Source organism: Neophocaena asiaeorientalis, unplaced genomic scaffold (assembly GCF_003031525.2).
Source record: "Neophocaena asiaeorientalis asiaeorientalis breed wild unplaced genomic scaffold, Neophocaena_asiaeorientalis_V1.1 scaffold217, whole genome shotgun sequence".
NCBI lineage: Eukaryota > Metazoa > Chordata > Mammalia > Artiodactyla > Phocoenidae > Neophocaena > Neophocaena asiaeorientalis.
In genome coordinates this window covers 6,791,492-6,811,642 of record NW_020172293.1, presented here as the reverse complement: position 1 = coordinate 6,811,642, position 20,151 = coordinate 6,791,492, and the positions used below count along the sequence as shown (strand labels likewise).

At 34.4% G+C, this 20,151-nt stretch overlaps 1 protein-coding gene across 1 annotated transcript in view; it reads left to right on the top strand.

The window, feature by feature from the left end:
* MALRD1 (MAM and LDL receptor class A domain containing 1) overlaps nucleotides 1-20,151 on the top strand; it is a 580,486-nt gene that overhangs the window by 234,098 nt on the left and 326,237 nt on the right. Inside the window, exons 26-27 of the mRNA XM_024765840.1 lie at nucleotides 10,335-10,582; nucleotides 14,142-14,433. Coding sequence (XP_024621608.1) covers nucleotides 10,335-10,582; nucleotides 14,142-14,433 — 540 coding nt within the window. The remainder of the gene's footprint in view (nucleotides 1-10,334; nucleotides 10,583-14,141; nucleotides 14,434-20,151) is intronic.

The following is a 20,151-nucleotide window of genomic DNA, read 5'->3' as shown; positions in this document are numbered from 1 at the left end:
CCTTTGGCAAACAATCATATTTTTGTTTCTCTGTACTTTCCAATTAGCATATTTATTGGTGATACACAAGAGGATCTCAGGCATGCTCAAAATAATTTAATTCTGCACTGTGATTAGTAAGGATGCGGGATATTTGACCAGAATAATTAGTACGTAATCTGAACCTAATGGGCACATGTAATACTGTATTTCCCAACTGCAGACATCTATTTCAAGAACACACAGAATATATGTTAGTAAGCACTAAGCAAACTTCAGTAATTTTAAATGGATTAAAGTGACATGGATTACATCTTTTGAGTTAGGCTGGAAATCAGTTGTAAGACAAAAGCTAGAAAATTCCCTGTTAGTTAGAAGATACTTTTGATAACCTGTCTCCCCACCAAAAATATTACAGTAAAATTAGAAAATGTTTTAAATAAATAATAATAGTGCATTAAAAAACCTGTGGTATTTAGTTAAGAAAATGCTTAGTGAAAAATTTATATACTTAAATCCTTACCAAAGAAAGTAATTAGCTAATAATACAAATTAATAGAATAGAACACAAATGTCAGAGAGAGAGGATTCGGAGACTGATAACATTTTCAAGACGCTGTCAAGAATGATCAAGAGAAATTGAGAAGACAAAATATCGAATTAATTTAACATATATTTACTGAAAAGGTATATGTCAAGCAGTGTTTGAGACATCTAGTGTACATCCATAAATGAAAGAGACAAAAATCATATTACCCATTCCCCTGTGTTAAACAGAAAATATTCTCTCTTCTTCTACACACACACACACACATACACACACACACAGAATATCCATGTGTGTGTGTATGTATATTACAGAGTTTGTCAGAAGTTGATAAGTGATACATTTTCTATGAGAAAACATAGAGTAAACTAAAGGAGATGAAAAATGGAAAGAGAGAAAATAGCAATGTTAGGGAGCTTGATGAGGATAGGCCTGATGAAAGATATTTAAACAATTTTTTTTCATTTTACTTATTTATTCCCCCCCCCAGTTTTACTGAGATATGATTAACATACAGCCCTGTGTAAGTTTAAGGTATACATCATTGTGACTTATTTATATTGTGAAATGATTACCACCGTAAGTTTAGTGGTAATCCATTGACATCCATTTTCTCATATAGGTACAAAAAAATAAAAAGAGGAAAAAAATGTTTTTTCCCTTGAAATGAGGACTCTTAGGATCTAATCTCTTTCAAATATACCATACAACAGTGCTAACTATAGTCATCGTGTTGTACATTACAGCCCTAGTACTTATTTATCTTGTAACTGGAAGTGTGTACCTTTGGACTCCCTTCATCTAATTCCCCCTCCTGGGCAAATTCTTGAAGGAGATCTGGGACTTAGCCAATACTTGTTGTTTTCTTTCTTTCTTTCTTTCTTTTTAAATTATAGCCATCTTAGTGTGTATGAAGTAGAATCTCATTGTGGTTTTGATTTGTCCTTCCCTAATGACTACAACGTTAATCATCTTTTCTTGTGCTTATTGGCCATTTGTGTATGTTCTTTGGAGAACTGTCAAGGTTCTTTGTGCTTTTCTTTACAGAAGTGTGTGTTTTTTATTGTAGAGTTGTAAGAGTTATTTATATATTCTGGATGTTAAGCCCTTATCATATGTATGATTTGCAAATATCTTCTCTCATTCTGGAGGCTGTCTTTTAAATTTTTCAATAGAATTTATTTTTTAAAGGAGTTGTAGGTTCACAGCAAAACTTAAACCCCCCCAGACTATCACGTCCCACACCAGAGTGGTTATTTGTTACACGGGAGATGGCATTATCACCACAGTCCATAGTTTACGTTAGGGTTCCCTCTTGGTGAAAGATTAACAATAAATCAACAATAACGTGATTAACAATAAATCAAACTCTTATACTCAGTTACTTAGAGTAACCTTGCTAAAGCCATTACAAATATTTTTAAACACATTTTTTCCTATTGGATGAATGTTTCTAAAAATATCATCTTTTAATGTTACATCAATGTTCAATTTAACACTGCTGAAAAGTTATCTAAACTCAGTTACTCAAATCTTGGTCTAGAGACAAACAGCATTTTTGTCAGAAGTCAGGCCCCACCCCAGACTTAATCATAAACTGCATTTTAACAAGTATATGTGCGCTAAAGTTTGAGAAGCACTCATCTAAACAATACAAACATTTGAAAAAGTTTTCTGGTGAGAAGGAAGAGCTATTATTTTATTCTTTGTTTCCTTATTGACATATACAAATATATCAGGATTTTAATAGGGGCAATAATTAGCTTCTTAAATATTAAAAATGATTCTGTGTATATTTTCTTAATGAATTTAATTGAACCATTTATAGTTAAGTCAAGATTTAATGCCTACGTATGTATTGAATTGCCTGATATAATCTATTGGCGATTTTAAGAAGTTTTTAAGAATGAACGTTCATGCATTTATTCAGCAAATATTTATTGAGCATCTACTATGTGCGAGGGTTTGTTCTAGTTACTAAGAATAATGCTGTGAACAGTACAGACAAATTTCCTGCTCTCATGGAGCTTGCTTTACGTTTGATGGTAGTGGAAGGGGACGCAGACAAAACAGAGTAAGTAAAATAACACAGCATATTTCATAATGACAAGTGCTCTGGCAAAAAGTAAAATAGGGAAAAGTGAGAAAGAAGATGTTTGGAGTGGTGGTTATAGTTTTAAATAGGGCCATCGGAAAAGTTCTCACTGAGAAATTGACATTTAAGTAAAGATGGAAGGGGATATGGGGATATACGCATACATATAGCTGATTCACTTTGTTATACAGCAGAAACTAACACAACATTGTAAAGCAATTATACTCCAATAAAGATGTTAAAAAACAAACAAACAAAAAAGATGGAACAAATAATGGATTTGAGCCAAGTGATATTTGATGTATTTGAATGAATTTTTTAAAAACTCAAAAACATTTAAAAAGTCAGCAATAATTAAAACATGGTCCTTTCCATATTATCACCACATCACTAACAATTTCCTTTGATTTCTATGAATGTATAACTGTAATTCCCCTAAATAGTTATCCTTCAGGACATATTTGAGTTGACTCATTTACATCCTGACTACCCTTTCTCATTTGTTATAGCAGAATTCTCTCTGTTTCGAGTAAACTGATGAATTTTGGGGGGAGAAGGGGCTATTGTTTGATGCTGTGATATATATGTGACTTTTTACTCACAGCAAGGTTATATTATAGGTGTTACTTCTACACCATATCCAGTGCTCCATCGAAAACTTTTTAGCATATCAGAATTTGTGCTCAGTTGTGGCAAAAAATGAATTTAAAGGTGTAGAGTGCCTCTGTGGGACTCTACTGGCACCAGTGTACACCATCCTGACCTAGCCTTTCATACTGGACATTTATTTATTTGGTTAAACATTGGGCACCTCTAATATAAGTGGCCCTGGAGCAAAAACAAAGAAAAATAAGATATTACCTGAAGAATTGTGGAGCTTCTTGTCTAGCTAGAGAAATAGGTACATAAACATTCACCTTGCGAATGGGAGTTAGAATAAGTACAAAGCACTTTTGGATGGGTGAGGGAAAAATAATTTAGTTAGGGTATTTAAATACTAATCCCAACATGGATTTTTACATCACCTTGAAAACAGCTAGTGTATTTTCAGAGACTTTATTAATCATGCACTATGAATAGCTTTTGTTTTCTTTGGGAGATTATGTTCAAAAGTAGGTCAGGTATCATAAGTTTAATAAACCAGGCTTCCTGTGAAGGATCTGCTGTCCTAAGCTTCAGGAATTCATTATTTGCAGGCTGTAGCCTACTGACTGAGGCTTAGAAAGCTTTCACTGCCTTTCCAAGATTATCAACACTGATCCGTTTCTCGTGAACTCAGTGTTGTAAAGTGACACGCATTAGGGTAATATTTTCAGAATTATGAAATCAGGTAGTCATCACTGAAGAAAAAATTATGACAATTTTTGAAAACCTGGTATTATAAATAGGATTTTTCCAAATTACCCAGAAACTTTTTTTTTTTACATGGAATTAAGTATACTCCTTATAGAACAATTGTTCTGTGAAACAGTTTGGAAAGCATTATTTACAGAATTTATTATTACTTCATAGAATAGGGCAATACAAAGGAAATCACTGTATCACAATTTCCTGATGATGTCACCAAATAATAATTGGTACATGACATTAATTTTTTGAATTTTGAAATAATTGTGCGTTCATAGGAAGTTACAAAGATAGTACAGAGAAATTCTGTGTACCCTTCATGTAGCTTCCCTCAGTGGTTACATTTTATAGTATAGTATAATATCAAAGCCAGGAAACAATATGGTTCAATATGTGTATATAGTTCTCTGGCATTTTATTATATGTGAAAACTCATGTAATCATCACCCTACAGTCAAATATTCTGTCTCCACCAAAATCTCCCCTGAGCTATTCCTTTATAATTACATTTATTCTCACCATCCCTAACCTTGGGAAACCACTATTGTGTTCTCCATCCCTATAGTTCGTAATATTGAGAAAGTTATAAATATGTAAATGCAGTTTGTGACCTTTTGAGACTGTCTTTTTTTCATTCAGCATAATCTCCTTGAGAGCCATCCAAGTTGTTGTGTGTGTAAATCATTTGTTCCTTTTTATTGCTGACTCATGTTCCATGGCATGGATGTAACAGACCATAGTACTATTTTCCAGAGGGGTTATGCCATTTTATGTTACCACCAACAATGTGTGAGAGATCTGGTTTGTCCACATCCTTGTGAGCATTTGGTATTGTAACTATTTTATCTTTATTATTGCTCTTCTTATAGGTATAGGTTAATATCCCGTCAGGGTCTTAATTTGTGTTTTCCCTGATAGCTAGTGGTGTTGAACATCTTATCATGTGTTTCTTTGTTATCTGTATATCCTCTTTGGTGAAATGTTTCTTCATGTCTCTGCCCATTTTCTAATCAGAAGTTTTCAAACTGTTGTGTTTTGAGAGTTCTTCATATATTATAGATATAAGTCCTTCGGCAGATGTGTGAGTGGCAAATGTTCTCTCATAGGATTTAGATTATCTTTACATTCTCTTTACAGGGAAAGAGTAATTTTGATGAAGTCCAGTTTATTGATCTTTCCTTTTAGGGATCACGCTTTTGATATCACGGTCAAAAACACTTCACTGAGGTATAGGTCCCAGATTTTCTTCTATTTTTCCTTCTAAAAGTTGCATAGTATTATATTTAAGTGTATGCTCCATTTTGTTAATTTTTGTATAAGTTGTGAGGTTTGGGTCATTTTTTTTTTTTTTTTTTTTTGTCAATAGTTATCCAGTTGCTTCATCACCATTAACAAAGCTGTCCTCCCTTCATTTAACTGCATCTGTGTCTTTGTCAAATGTTAGTTGGTTGTGCTTGTGTGAAGCTGTTTTGGGCTCTGTTCCATTGATCCAAGTGTCTGTTCCTTCATCAGTACCACACAGTCCTGAAAATTAAAGCTTTATAATAAATCTTAAAATTAGGTAGAGAGAGTCCTTCTAGTTTATTTTTCTTTTTCAACTATATAGCCTTACTTATTCAGGTTCCTTTGGCTTTGCTTTCACTTTAAAAAAATATCATCTCTATATCTACCAAAAAAGTGATGTAACTGACAAGAATTTTATTAAATACATATATCAGTTTGGGAGAAATAACATCTTTAATAGGATGTCTTCCAATCCATGAGCAGTTTGTCTCTCCATTATTTAGACTTTGATTTCTTTTCACCTGTGTTTTGTAGTTTTTGGCTTACAAGTCCTGTACCTATTTTATAAGATTTATACCCAAGTATTTCATTTTTTAAGGGATTATAAATGATATTTTAAATTTTGGTTTCTGCATATTCAATGATGATATATAAAAACACAATTAATTATATATGTAGATCATGTGTCCTGCAACCTTGCTGAGTCATGTATTCTCAAATTTTTATAATACATTCCTTAGATTTTCTATGTTGACAGCCATGTCATCTGAAAATTGGGACAGTTTTATGTCTTCCTTTCTGATCTGTGTGCCTTAAAGTTTTGGTAGAAATCTCCAATGAGACTATCGGAGCCTGGATATTTCTTTTTCAGGAATTTTTAAATTATGAGTTCCATTTCCTTAAAAGTTATAAAGCTGCTCAAATCATTTTGTGTTTGTTCTTTGCAAGGAACACGTCCATTTCATAGAAGTTGTCAATTTAGTGCATTAGAGTTATTAAGAGTATTCTTATATCATCCTTTTAATATCCATAGGGTCTATGATATCCCCTGTTTCATTCCTGTCATAGGTAATCTGTGTTTTCGCTCTCTTTTCTTTGACATTCATTTGAGACTGAAAATACTAATTCATTAAGAAGAAAAATCTAGAAAATAGATATAGCTACTAACCTTTTTATAAATACAATATAAACAACTTGTCAAAATATGATATAAAGTTCAAGTTATTGAACCATAAAATCAAAGAATCATAGAGTTGGAGAGAATAAAAGAAGTTACTTCATGCTCTTTGAAACAGGGATCTAACACTAAGACTTCTGTGAAGGATTCACTTTTACTCAGTTACAATTGATCGTAAATTTTTTATCTATATCCTAGCACTTATCACAGTCTATTAATATATGAGAGAACTCCACTAAGACATGTTTATTGATGAATCACATCTACTGAATTGCTATTGATTGAATTGGTAAATGAGTCACCAACCAATCAAAGAATAATTTCTATAACTTCTCTGATCTGGCAGACAGTGGAGGTGGGAAAGGAAAAATAACCTGACTGCTGTTTGAACACTTTCAAGGAGAGAATACTCTGTCTCACATAAAAAGCCTTTTCAACTGTCAGGCACCCCTTGATATAATGATTTTCCTAATATTGAATCTACATTTCCATCTTTTCTCAGTATGAGTTTTTGATGATAATATTTCTTACTACTTGTAGTTCTTCATAATAATACAACTTTAAGATTTAGAAACAGGTACCATTGATTCTGCACATTTTTTCACATTCCCCTTTCTCATGTTCATAGTTATGATGTCAATATATATGTTCTTAGAATCATTTAGTAGCATTTTATATGCACAGTTCAAGGCCTCTATTATCTAGTATCCCTCTCATTGGATGGTTTAAATTCTCAAAGTTTCCCATAAACATGGGAATTAAATATTCATCAAATACCACAGTACTCTAATTATGAGTAAATTGTCACAATATTGTGTCATTTTTTTGCATAAGATAACATTCACACACCTTAAGAATTTTAATACTTTAGTTTTTATATTTTTAGTTAGCCTTGTGTTGATTATATCTATGAAGAATGAATAGGGAGTTGGTTAAATAAAGAATAGTAAAGAAGGTTCCAGATGATAGGAATTGCAAAGGGTGGTAGCAAAAAACCACTGCGCCACCAGGGAAGCCCCAGCCAATATTTTATAATAACTATAAATGGAGTATAACTTAAAAATTGTGAATCACTATATTTTACACCTATATACTCTTTTACAGAAACTATATATCAATTTAAAAAATTAAAAAAAATTTTATATGAAATGAATAAATGAATAGAATGATATCTTTTAAAAATTTGATGGTAGGATCTTAAAAGGCATTAGGTTGTGTTATTTCAAAATTATGTCTGTTTTAAATGAAACATTTTTACACTTAATAAAGATATTGATCGATGGAAAAATTATAGCATTTGGAAAGGGAGAAACTGGTTTGATTGATGATACAGCTGTAGACAAAGGGATCATTTTCTTCCTGATGGCACACCTGTCTGGCACTGGCATTAATTGCTCCATGAAATGCCAGGAATTGGCATCTGCACAGAAGACTATTTGCTGCTTGTCTCGCACGGCACCTGTGGGAAACAGTAGAAAATGAAATTATAAGTTGCTCCCTCTTACCATAGTAATGTGTAATTCAAACAACTTAGGCCCCGCTTGCTGTGTTTTCCTCCACTGGTATTTTAGAATTAAACTTTCCAAGGAAATATATCTTCAAAACTATAGTAAATATCAAAAGCAAAAATATGATTTACACTATAGAGATTCATATAGCAGTATTTGTATGATTTTTTTTTAACAAATCTGTTTTTCAGCAACACACATCATTTCCTTATACAAATGGCCTTTCTAGATGCTGGTCTATATGGAAATCTGGTCCTCATGGGCTGCTAAGTTTTCCAACATAAGGGCAACTGAATTAGTTACTTCATTTTATATTCTTAACAAAGATAAGAGTTCAGATTATAAACAAGATGGTGAGTTGGGGTTCATTATTATTTTAGGGAGATTTACTTCCCAGTCCTTTGAGAGGATACTTAGGAGAACTTTAGCATTCTGAGCTAAAAGAGGCTGTAGGAATTACAGTCTATTTTAGGACAGAGTAAATTTTCAAAAGAAGTTTCAAATGTAATTTAAAAACTGAATTAACAATTGAATAGAAAATAGGACCCAACTACATGTTGTCTACAAGAAACCCACTTTGAATATAAAGATATTTATAGGTTAAAGGTAAACGTATGCAGAAATATATACCATGCTTACATGAATTGAAAGAAAGCAGGAATAGCTATTTTAATTTCAGACAGAACAGACTTCAAAGCAATGAACATTATCAGGGATAAATAAGGGCATTACACAACAGTAAAGAGGTCACTTTTCTAAGAAGACATGACAATCCCTAACGTGTATGTACCTAACAACAGAATGTCAACCTGTGTGACATAAAAAAACTTCTAGAACTGCAAAGAAAAGAGATGAATCCATTGTCATAGTTGGAGATTTTCACACCCCTCTATCAGAAATGGATAGATCCAGCAAGCAGAAAATCAATAAGGACATAGTTGGACTTAGAATTCTTACTATCCTGGAAATGGAAGAAAAACTTAAGCAATGTTAATAATAAAATATTTTAAAAATACCTGGGAGATAGTTGATATTTAATGTAACTTAACATTTAATTTCTGCAACTTATTATAATAAATTAAATCATTACAGTTTTAACCTTTTCTGTTTCACAATTTTCATATCTCTAAAATAAGTCTATGTTTTAAAAAATAATTACAATGATTAATATCTTTTGCTTTAGGAAGTATTTCCCAGCTAAACTGTGTTGCAGAATAATAAACGTCCTAAATTCCCTACCAAGAACTGAGAAGCAAAGATGAGAAGAGAGAAGAAGTAAATTACATTGACCAAATAGGTGTTTGCAGGAGGAAATGTGTGTAATGCTGGAATATTTTCTCATGGATTTTGACACAGGGACCAGACTATTGAAGAAATAAACTTAAATGAGCCATGGAAATAGCTGTGTGTAACAAACTAAACTATTCTATTTTAATGTTGCAGTCAGGATAATATTGTAAGGTTTCTAACATTACATGATGTGGCAGGATTACTGCAATTTTTTCAATTTTTTAATTGAAGTATTGTTGATTTACAATGTGTTAATTACTGCTGTACAGCAAAGTAATTCCATTATACATCTATATACATTCTTTTTTTATATTCTTTTCCATTATAGTTTATCACAGGATATTGAATATAGTTCTCTGTGCTATACAGTAGGACCTTGTTTATCCATTCTATATATAAAAGCTACATAAGGGCTTCCCTGGTGGCGCAGTGGTTGAGAGTCCACCTGCAGATGCTGGGGACACAGGTTCGTGCCCCGGTTCAGGAAGGTCCCGCATGCCATGGAGCAGCTAGGCCCGTGAGCCATGGCCGCTGAGCCTGCGCGTCCGGAGCCTGTGCTCCGCAACGGGAGAGGCCACAACAGTGAGAGGCCCACGTACCGCAAAAAAAAAAAAAAAAAAAAAAAAAGCTACATAAGATTACTGTATTTTTTTCTTTTTTAAAAGTTAATTTACTTATTCAGCAAATTGAGCAATTATTTGCCAGGCACTGGGAATATAACAACAAAACTGAGCAAATTCTCTCCTTCATAACACATGCATTCTGATGAGTGAGGAGTGGGGGAAGACAAAAAATAAGTCGGTAAAACATATAATGTGTTAGAAAACTGCCCAAAATAAAAATGAACAGTGAAGCAGGACAGAGTTGAGGATAGGAGATTTTACGTGCACTGATAAATAAGGACCCACTGAGAAGGTGATGCTCAAATACAGATCTGATAGAAGTGAGTGGACAGGCCATTTGGGAAAGAATCCAGGCAGAGAGAGTAGCAAGTTCAAAGATCCTGAAACGTGAGTGTGTTTAATAAGATTACTGTAATTTGTGATTGCATGCTTTATCTACTAATTTCCTTTTTCTCTCCACCATAAATTGGAAAATGTTTTCCAGGTACCTGCAGTGGCTGCTGTGATTTTGAGTTTGATCTTTGTGCCTGGGAGCAGGAACAGGATGATGACTTTGACTGGAATCTGAAGGCTAGCGGCATCCCTGCCTCAGGCACGCAGCCAGCTGCTGACCACACCTTGCGAAATTCATCTGGTCATTACATCTTTATAAAGAGCTTGTTCCCGCAGCAGCCCATGAGAGCAGCCAGAATTTCAAGCCCAGTCATAAGCAGAAGAAGCAAAAACTGCAAGGTATGGGGAAAAAACCAGAAATATTATGAACAACTTCTGATGGAGTTAAGTACAGAAAACGAAACGGCCAGCACCAGACCAACAAATGAGTTTGAATGTATTCAACTTGGAATATGTGAGGGAGGTAGAAAGTGAAGTAAGGGTGAAAGGGAAGGACCATTAGAGCTGTTGGAAGAATTTATCCTGTGGATAAGTTCCGTAGATAAGGAATTTTGGAAACCATTGGAAAATGTCATTCTTATTATCCATAACCACGGGTAGAACAAAAGAAGTGAAATATCAGTTGTGTCCACTCAGGGAACTTGGTACTTATTGGAATTATGGGGATTTCACCATAAGAAAGGGAATTAAACAATGAGAAATAGTATAAAGTTAAATATTTCCAAGAACTAATATGCGTCATAGTTGGCACCATGATAAAATGGTTGAAGATGTCTTCATGGAAAAGGAAAGACTGAAATTGACCCTTTAAAAAGTAGAATTTCTAGGGGCAGGAAGAAAAAATGGTTTGGCCATTATGCTGTGGAAACTTGAAGAAAACATTTATAAGAGTGTTAAAAGTATAAATAGAGTTGTATGGCTCTTCATATGATGACTATGCGTTTGCATAGTCACTATTTATTGTTTGCATGATTGTCTAGTCTTATTCCCCAAAGGATTTGAGTCAGCTAGGCTAGGGGCTAAATTTATCTTTACATATAAATTAAGCACTCAGAGATGACTTCACAGAATCTTGCTTATAAGAGATTAATGCGTGAATAAATTTGCCATTTATTTGTATTTACAGCAAGAAATGCAATCTCCATAAGCTCTGAACACATGTATTCTGACTGGTGTATTCCCCAGTGTCTGAACACTGAAAGGAAAACAAATTATATTCAGAAAGTTGCTAGCCAATCAAAGAATCAGGCTGGGAGACAATAACATGATTTAAACCTTTATTATCTTCAAATTGTAATATTCTTGTGTATCTGTCTCCTCAGTAGACAGCCCTAACCCCAGAAGGGGACATATTAAATCTTTGCTCGAAGGCTCCCCAGCTGTACCTGTACTTATCACAGATGTTTGTTCCTCTGTTTTATACTGACCATCCTTTACATCCTACCATTTTCCCAGTCTTAAGACATATTAAACCTTTAGTTTGTGTTAGGAGCTTTCCTGTGTCATCTTAAATTGATTTCATAGTTTAATTCTCAGGGAAGAATCACATATCTCTTCTCTCTTCAGGCAAATTTCATAGATTTTCTGCAAGAAAGTGACACTCTCAGAGTTTTAAAGACGTAACTCAGTCAGCAGTCCAGAATGGATGTAATGAATCATACACAATTATATTAAACTTTATTTAATCAGTTTGGCAAACACTGAGTTTTAGAAAAGCAAAAAAGTCAAACTGAAATTGTGTATATTTCATGTTTAATTTTTAATCAGCTTTTAAGACTAGAACTAACTTACAAATTTCAGAATATCTATGGGTATATAGATTTATAGATATAGACTCAACATATATAAAATCTGGTATGCTGGGGTTTATTTTCAAGAAAATATTGAGTAATTTGAAAGACATCAAGAACAGACTCCTTAGCTTTTCTTTTCAGACTTCCTCTAAGAATGTTAAAAGATTTTTTTTTTCATACTGTAGTTACTAAGGATCTCATTCATCTCTATTTTTCCCTGGTCCCAGTACTATAGTTCCCACTGTTTTAAACACCTGTGTGAGAATAATGAAGTATGCCTAGGAGAAATGTCAAAAAATTAATGATGAATGTTTCATTTTATGAATATTTATCATATAGATTGAATACAAAGAAGTAAGGAAAGGTCATGCTGGGAATGATTGGGTCTCTCATATATAAACATTTGTTTATCAGGTAAGCAGAGTGACCTTCCATATTTTCATGAAAATCCTTTCTGTCACTTGACCTTGTGGAAAACTTCAGGGAGAAAAAATCAAATTGGAGATTTTTCTTCCTTTTGAGGGATGGATGGGAGGCAGGAAGGGATGCAGACATAGATTGATGAGGGTAGAGATCAAACCTCTGAGTAACTGAAATTTCCAGTGAAAATGCCTCCTTAGAAGAATTTAATACTTAAGAGATTTTTATTCATTTATGTTGCCCTGTGATTAGGTTACATTGTCATCAAGTGTTCTCTGTAGAAATGGAGTATTTAGATGCTTGTTTGCATGTTGACCCAATGGCATCATTCAGGAAATGGCCTCAAGAAGATAAGGAAGTATTTACTGTGACATAAAACATATGCCTTATGCTTTCTGTGCAAATAAGAAGACAAAACAAGGGAGAATACTGGGAAGACCACACCTATGACTGCAAGGGCTCCAGACAGACATGCTATGCCTGTTGGGTAGTTTCCTCTCTTGCCTATTGGCGCTGCTCAAGAGGCTGGCCTCAGACTCTTTGTATTTCTCACTTTGTGACACTCAGGTTTGACCAGTCCTCCCCAAACAAGCCAAAGTGGTCATAGAGCTCATGTTTTCCAACAGTAATGGATTAATCAATAGAAGAAACATTTTTGGATCATAGAATAATACCTGAAATTCAGGTATTATTCATCAGCTAGGAAATTTGCATAGTTATTTACCTGGCTTAGCTCTTCTTGGTGCTCTTTGAAGTATGCATTGCATATATTGTCTAATCACATTCTTTACCCTTTAAACACATTCATTTTTCTTTCTCTAGAATATAATATCCATGAGTGCTAGTCTTTCCAAAATGTGATTTTCCTGTGTGAAGATCACCCACCATTACTCTTTTCCCTCATTCATAAAAAAGACAAGACAAAAGCCTAAAAACACTCTCAGTCCCTGTTGTTCCTAACTCATATTCTTCTTCCTCCTAGAATGTCCCCTGACTTTCTCCTTCTGCGTAACAATCACTAAAAATCTGGTAAACTACATCTTTGAAACAGTGAAATGTTAATCCCTGGAAATACTTACATTAATTTTTACTTGGGGGTACAACTCTCGAGTCTGCTCTTCTAAAGCGTTTCAAGTAAAATTTAGAAATCGCTATTCTGGTGGTTTTGCTATGTATAGTACAGCCCTGAGGATCTTGTAGAACTGAAAATGTGTTTCAAGTGCAAGGATGTGGTAGAATAAACAATAAAGTACTCTGCTATTTTGAAGAAAATGATTTAAGTTTCATGAGATTAGAAATGATTTTCCTTAGTACCTGGTATTTCTTAATCCTGAAAAGTCTTTCTATATAATGCATCACTTTTTAATGATATTTTTATTCCTTTGACAGTGGATCTTAAGAGTTTGTGGAGGAATCCTACTTTTATAAGTCACAGAAAGGAAGTGAACTCTGCTCATTTTTCAACTAAGTTTCTATTTGATCTTTATTGTACTATTTTCCATGTTTTGCAACATACGATTTAAGGCTGGCCTAACTTCATTCATTGGTAGAGTACTCACAGAGCAGTAGAACATAGAGATCTAATTTTCCTTCAGGAATCTGTTAAGAAAGGAGACGACAAATGATATAATTGAAAATAAGGTGAAATTAATTGTACTAATAATATTCTTGATTCTTGGTTACAGATAATTTTTCATTATCACATGTATGGACATGGCATTGGAGCGCTCACTTTGATCCAGGTGTCAGTTTCAAACCAAACGAAGGTCCTACTTAACCTCACTGTAGAACAAGGCAATTTCTGGCAGCGGGAAGAATTATCCCTGTCTGGTGATGAGGACTTCCAACTCAAATTTGAAGGCAGAGTTGGGAAAGGCCACCATGGAGATATTGCACTGGATGACATTGTGCTTACAAAGAACTGTCTATCATTCCATCACTCCATGAAAGAAGAACTCAAAGTGCCTCTTCCAGCAGGTACATTTTAATTTGTTTCTGTGGTGCTTTTACAGAGTGGTAGGTGGGAAGGAAGGAAATGGAAAAGAAGTGACATAAACACCTAGTAAATCATTGTTTTCATAAAGAAAAATCTTTTTGAATCTAAAATGTTATCTTTCAAGGCTTTACTCATAAACTTGTCTTCCAACATTTCTCCAAGCTTTGGTATACTTACCAGTTCCCCAGTTCCTAGTTTAGTCAATTTCTTCTTAGATCAATAAACTAAGACTCCTTTGTTTTCAGTCTGATTGAGAATTCAGTCCTTAGTAAATATCGATTCACTTTTAATACAATATAAGAACATCAAGAACAGACTTACTCAATTTTAATTAGATGTTACTGTGATTATGTTATTTACTTTATTCTTTTTAGACCAATACTTTATTCATTTGAATGTTGAGTTTATATATTTAAATAGTTTAGATGATTGAATATGTCCATCCATTCACCTAAAAATTTGGGGGTAATTTGTCTAAATAATTATTGGTAGATGTCCAATATAATACATACAGTGACAATATTGTAAGAAGTGGAAATAGCAAGTAGCATTAATTCATATAAAATATTAGAGGATGAGATGAAAATGCAGTATATAGTGTTACAATGACAAAAGAACAAATTTTGGGACTTCCCTGGAGGTCCGGTGGTTAAGACTCTGCACTCTCAATGTAGGGGCCATGGGTTCAATCCCTGGCCTGGGAACTAAGCTCCCACATGCTGCATGGTGTGGCAAAAAAGAAAACCAAATTTTATCAGTTGATAACATGGCATATATTAATATTTAAACCATGAGTTTGGAGTAGAAAATAAAAGTGCCATTCATTTTGTATATAAATTATATCTTGTAACTAACAAAAACAAAAGTGCTTTAAGAAGAATGACCTAATTTGTTTGTACTGATTTTTAACATGGTGGGTGGAATGGGGAACACTGCCATTTCTGCCATAACTTCCTCATACATTTTAAAGGGAGTGTTTTAATTTGGTTAAGAGTAGGTTTCTAGATAAATATTTTCCCATTGACACATAGTTAAGCCAGGCTCCTTGCCTGATGTTTCCAGCCTGATGTTTCCAGCACTATATGGAATAGTACAGAGGAAAAGAAACATTTCAAGACTCTGTTGAGGGATAAGTATACTTATGTGAATTTAATGTAAAAGCATTTCAGATACCTCAGACTAATCTACTTTCTTTTTTAACATCTTTATTGGAGTATAATTGCTGTACAATGTTGTGTTAGTTTCTGCTGTATAACAAAGTGAATCAGTTATATGCAAATGTATACCCCCATATCCCCTCCCTTTTGAGTCTCCCTCCCACCCTCCTTATCCCACCCCTCTAGGTGGTCACAAAGCACCGAGCTGATCTCCCTGTGCTATGCGGCTGCTTCCCACTAGTTATCTATTTTACATTTGGTAATGTATATAGGTCAGTGTTGCTCTTTCACTTCTTACCAGCTTACCTTCCCCCACCCCGTGTCCTCAAGTCCAGTCTCCGTATCTGTGTCTTTATTCCAGAACTGCCCCTGGGTTCATCAGAACCATTTTTTTTAACTCCATATATATGTGTTAGCATACAGTATTTGTTTTTCTCTTTCTGAGTTACTTCACTCTGCATGACAGACTCTAGGTCCATCCACATCGCTACAAATAACTCAATTTCATTTCTTTTTATGGCTGAGTAATATTCCATTGTATATATGTGCCACATCTTCTTTATCCATTCATCTGTCGATGGACACCTAGGTTGCTTCCATGTCCTGGCTATTGTAAATAGAGCTGCAATGAACATTGTGGTACATGACACTTTTTGAATTATGGTTTTCTCAGGGTATATGCCCAGTAGTGGGATGGCTGGATCATATGGTAGCTCTATTTTTAGTTTTTAAGGAATTTCCTTACTGTTCTCTGTAGTGGCTGTATCAATTTACATTCCCATCGACAGTGCAAGAGGGTTTCCTTCTCTCCACACCCTCTCCAGCCTTCACTGTTTGTAGATATTTTGATGATGGCCATTCTGACTGGTGTGAGGTGATACCTTGTTGTAGTATTGACTTGCATTTCTCTAATGATTAGTGATGTTGAGCATATTTTCATGTGTTTGTTGCCAATCTGTCTATCTTCTTTGGAGAAATGTCTATTTAGATCTTCTGCCCATTTTTGGATTGGGTTGTTTGTTTTTTGATATTGAGCTGCATGAGCTCCTTGTGAATTTTGGAGATTAATCCTTTGTCAGTTGCTTCATTTGCCAATATTTTCTCCCATTCTGAGGGTTGTCTTTTCATCTTGTTTATGGTTTCCTTTGCTGTGCAAAAGCTTTGAAGTTTCATTAGGTCCCATTTGTTTATTTTTGTATTTATTTCCATTTCTCTAGGATGTGGGTCAAAAGGATCTTGCTGTGATTTATGTCATAGAGTGTTCTGCCTGTGTTTTCCTCTAAGAGTTTGATAGTGTATGGCCTTACATTTAGGTCTTTAATCCATTTTGAGTTTATTTTTGTGTAGGTGTTAGGAAGTGTTCTAATTTCATTCTTTTACATATAGCTGTCCAGTTTTCCCAGTACCACTTATTGAAGAGGCTGTCTTTTCTCCATTGTATATACTCTTGCCTCCTTTATCAAAGATAAGGTGACCATATGTGCATGGGTTTATCTCTGGGCTTTCTATCCTATTCCACTGATCTATATTTCTGTTTTTTGTGCCAGTACCATACTGTCTTGATTACTGTAGCTTTGTAGTAGAGCTTGAAGTCAAGGAGGCTGATACCCACAGCTCAGTTTTTCTTTTTCAAGATTGCTTTGGCTATTAGGGGTCTTTTGTGTTTCCATACAAATTGTGAAAGATTTTGTTCTAGTTCTGTGAAAAATGCCATTGGTAGTTTGATAGGGATTGCGCTGAATCTGTAGATTGCTTTGGGTAGTATAGTCATTTTCATAGTGTTGATTCTGCCAATCCAAGAACATGGTGTATCTCTCCATCTGTTTGTATCATCTTTAATTTCTTTCATCAGTGTCTTATAGTTTTCTGTATACATACAGGTCTTTTTTCTCCTTAAGTAGGTTTACTCCTAGGTATTTTACTCTTTTTGTTGCAGTGGTAAATGGGAGCGTTTACTTAATTTCTGTTTCAGATTTTTCATCATTAGTGTATAGGAATGCAAGAGATTTTTGTGCATTAATTTTGTATCCTGCTACTCTACCAAATTCATTGGTTAGCTCTAGTAGTTTTCTGGTGGTGTCTTTAGGATTCTCTATGTATAGTATCATATCATCTGCAAACAGTGACAGTATAACTTCTTTTCCAATTTGGATTCCTTTTATTTCTTTTTCTCTTCTGATTGCTGTTGCTAAAACTTGCAAAACTATGTTGAATAATAGTGTTGAGAGTGGGCAATCTTGTCTTGTTTCTGATCTTAGAGGAAATGGCTTCGGTTTTTCACCATTGCGAATGATGTTGGCTGTGGGTTTGTCGTATATGGCCTTTATTATGTTGAGGTAAGTTCCCTCTATGCCTACTTTCTAAAAACTTTTTATCTTAAACGGGTGTTGATCATTGTCGAAAGCTTTTTCTGCATCTACTGAGATTATCATATGGTTTTTAGCCTTCTGTTTGTTAATATAGTATATCGCATTCATTGATTTGAGTATATTGAAGAATCCTCGCATTCCTGGGATAAGCCCACTTGATCATGGTGTATGATCCTTTTAATGTGCTGTTGGATTCTGCTTGCTAGTATTTTGTTGAGGATTTTTGCATCTATGTTCTTCAGTGATATTGGCCTGTAGTTTTCTTTCATTGTGACATCTTAGTCTGGTTTTGGTCTCAGAGTGATGGTGGCCTCATAGAATGAGTTTGGGTGTGTTCCTCCCTCTGCTATATTTTGGAAGAGTTTGAGAAGGAGAGGTGTTAGCTCTTCTCTAAATGTTTGATAGAATTCACCTCTGAAGCCATCTGGTCCTGGGCTTTTGTTTGTTGGAAGATTTTTAATCACAGTTTCAATTTCAGTGCTTGTGATTGGTCTGTTCATATTTTCTATTTCTTCCTGGTTCCATCTCGGAAGGTTGTGCATTTCTAAGAATTTGTCCATTTCTTCCAGGTTGTCCATTTTATTGGCATATAGTTGCTCGTAGTAATCTCTCATGATCCTTTGTATTTCTGCCGTGTCAATTGTTACTTCTCCTTTTTCATTTCTAATTCTGTTGATTTGAGTCTTCTCCCTTTTTGTCTTGATGAGTCTGGCTAATGTTTTATCAATTTTGTTTATCATCTCAAAGAACCAGCGTTTAGTTTTATTGATCTTTGCTGTCATTTGCTTCATTTCTTTTTCATTTATTTCTGATCTGACCTTTATGGTTTCTTTCCTTCTGCTAACTTTGCAGTTTTTTGTTCTTCTTCCTCTAATTGCTTTAGATTTAAGGTTAGGTTGGTTTTTTGAGATGTTTTTTACTTGAGGTAGGATTGTATTGCATTAAACTTCCCGCTTAGAACTGCTTTTGCTGCATCCCATAGGTTTTAGGCCATCATGTTTTCATTGTCTTTTGTTTCTAGGTATTTTTTGATTTCCTCATTGATTTCTTCAGTGATCTTTTGGTTATTTAATAGTGTATTGTTTAGCCTCCATGTGCTTGTATTTTTCCATATTTTATCCTGTAATTGATATCTAGTCTCATAGCATTGTGGTCAGAAAAGATACTTGATGTGATTCCAATTTTCTTAAATTTACCAAGGCTTGATTTGTGACCCAAGATATGATCTGTCCTGGAGAATGTTCCATGAGCACTTGAGAAGAATGTGTATTCTGTTGTTTTTGGATGGAATGTCCTATAAATATCAATTAAGTCCATCTTGTTTAATGTGTCATTTAAAGCTTGTGTTTCCTTATTTATTTTCATTTTGGATGACCTGTCCATTGGTGAAAGTGGGATGTTAAACTCCCCTACTATATCTGTGTTACTGTCAATTTCCTCTTTTATGGCTGTTAGCATTTGTCTTATGTATTGAGGTGCCCCTATGTTGGGTGCATAAATATTTACAGTTGTTATATCATTCTCTTGGATTGATCCCTTGATCATTATGTAGTGTCCTTCTTTGTCTCTAGTAAAGTCCATTTTGACTAATATGAGAATTGCTTCTCTAGCTTTCTTTTGATTTCTATTTGCATGGAATATCTTTTTCCATCCCCTCACTTTCAGTCTTTTTGTGTCCCTAGATCTGAAGTGCATCTCTTGTAGACAGCACATATATGGGTTTGTTTTTGTATCCATTCAGTCAGTCTGTGTCTTTTGGTTGGAGCATTTAATCCATTTACATTTAAGGTAATTATTGATATATATGTTCTATTACCATTTTCTTAATTGTTTTTTGTTTGTTTTTGTAGGTCTTTTCCTTCCCTTGTGTTTCCTGCCTAGAGAAGTTCCTTTAGCATTTGTTATAAAGGTGGTTTGGTGGTGCTGAATTCTCTTAATTTTTGCTTGTCTGTAAAGGTTTTAATTTCTCCATTGAATCTGAATGAGATCCTTGTTGGGTAGAGTAACCTTGGTTGTAGGTTTTTCCCTTACATCACTTTAAATGTGTCCTGCCACTCCCTTCTGTCTTGCAGAGTTTCTGCTGAAAGATCAGTTGTTAATCCTATGGGGATTCCCTTGTATGTTATTTGTTGCTTTTCCCTTGTTGCCTTTAATATTTTTTCTTTGTGTTTAA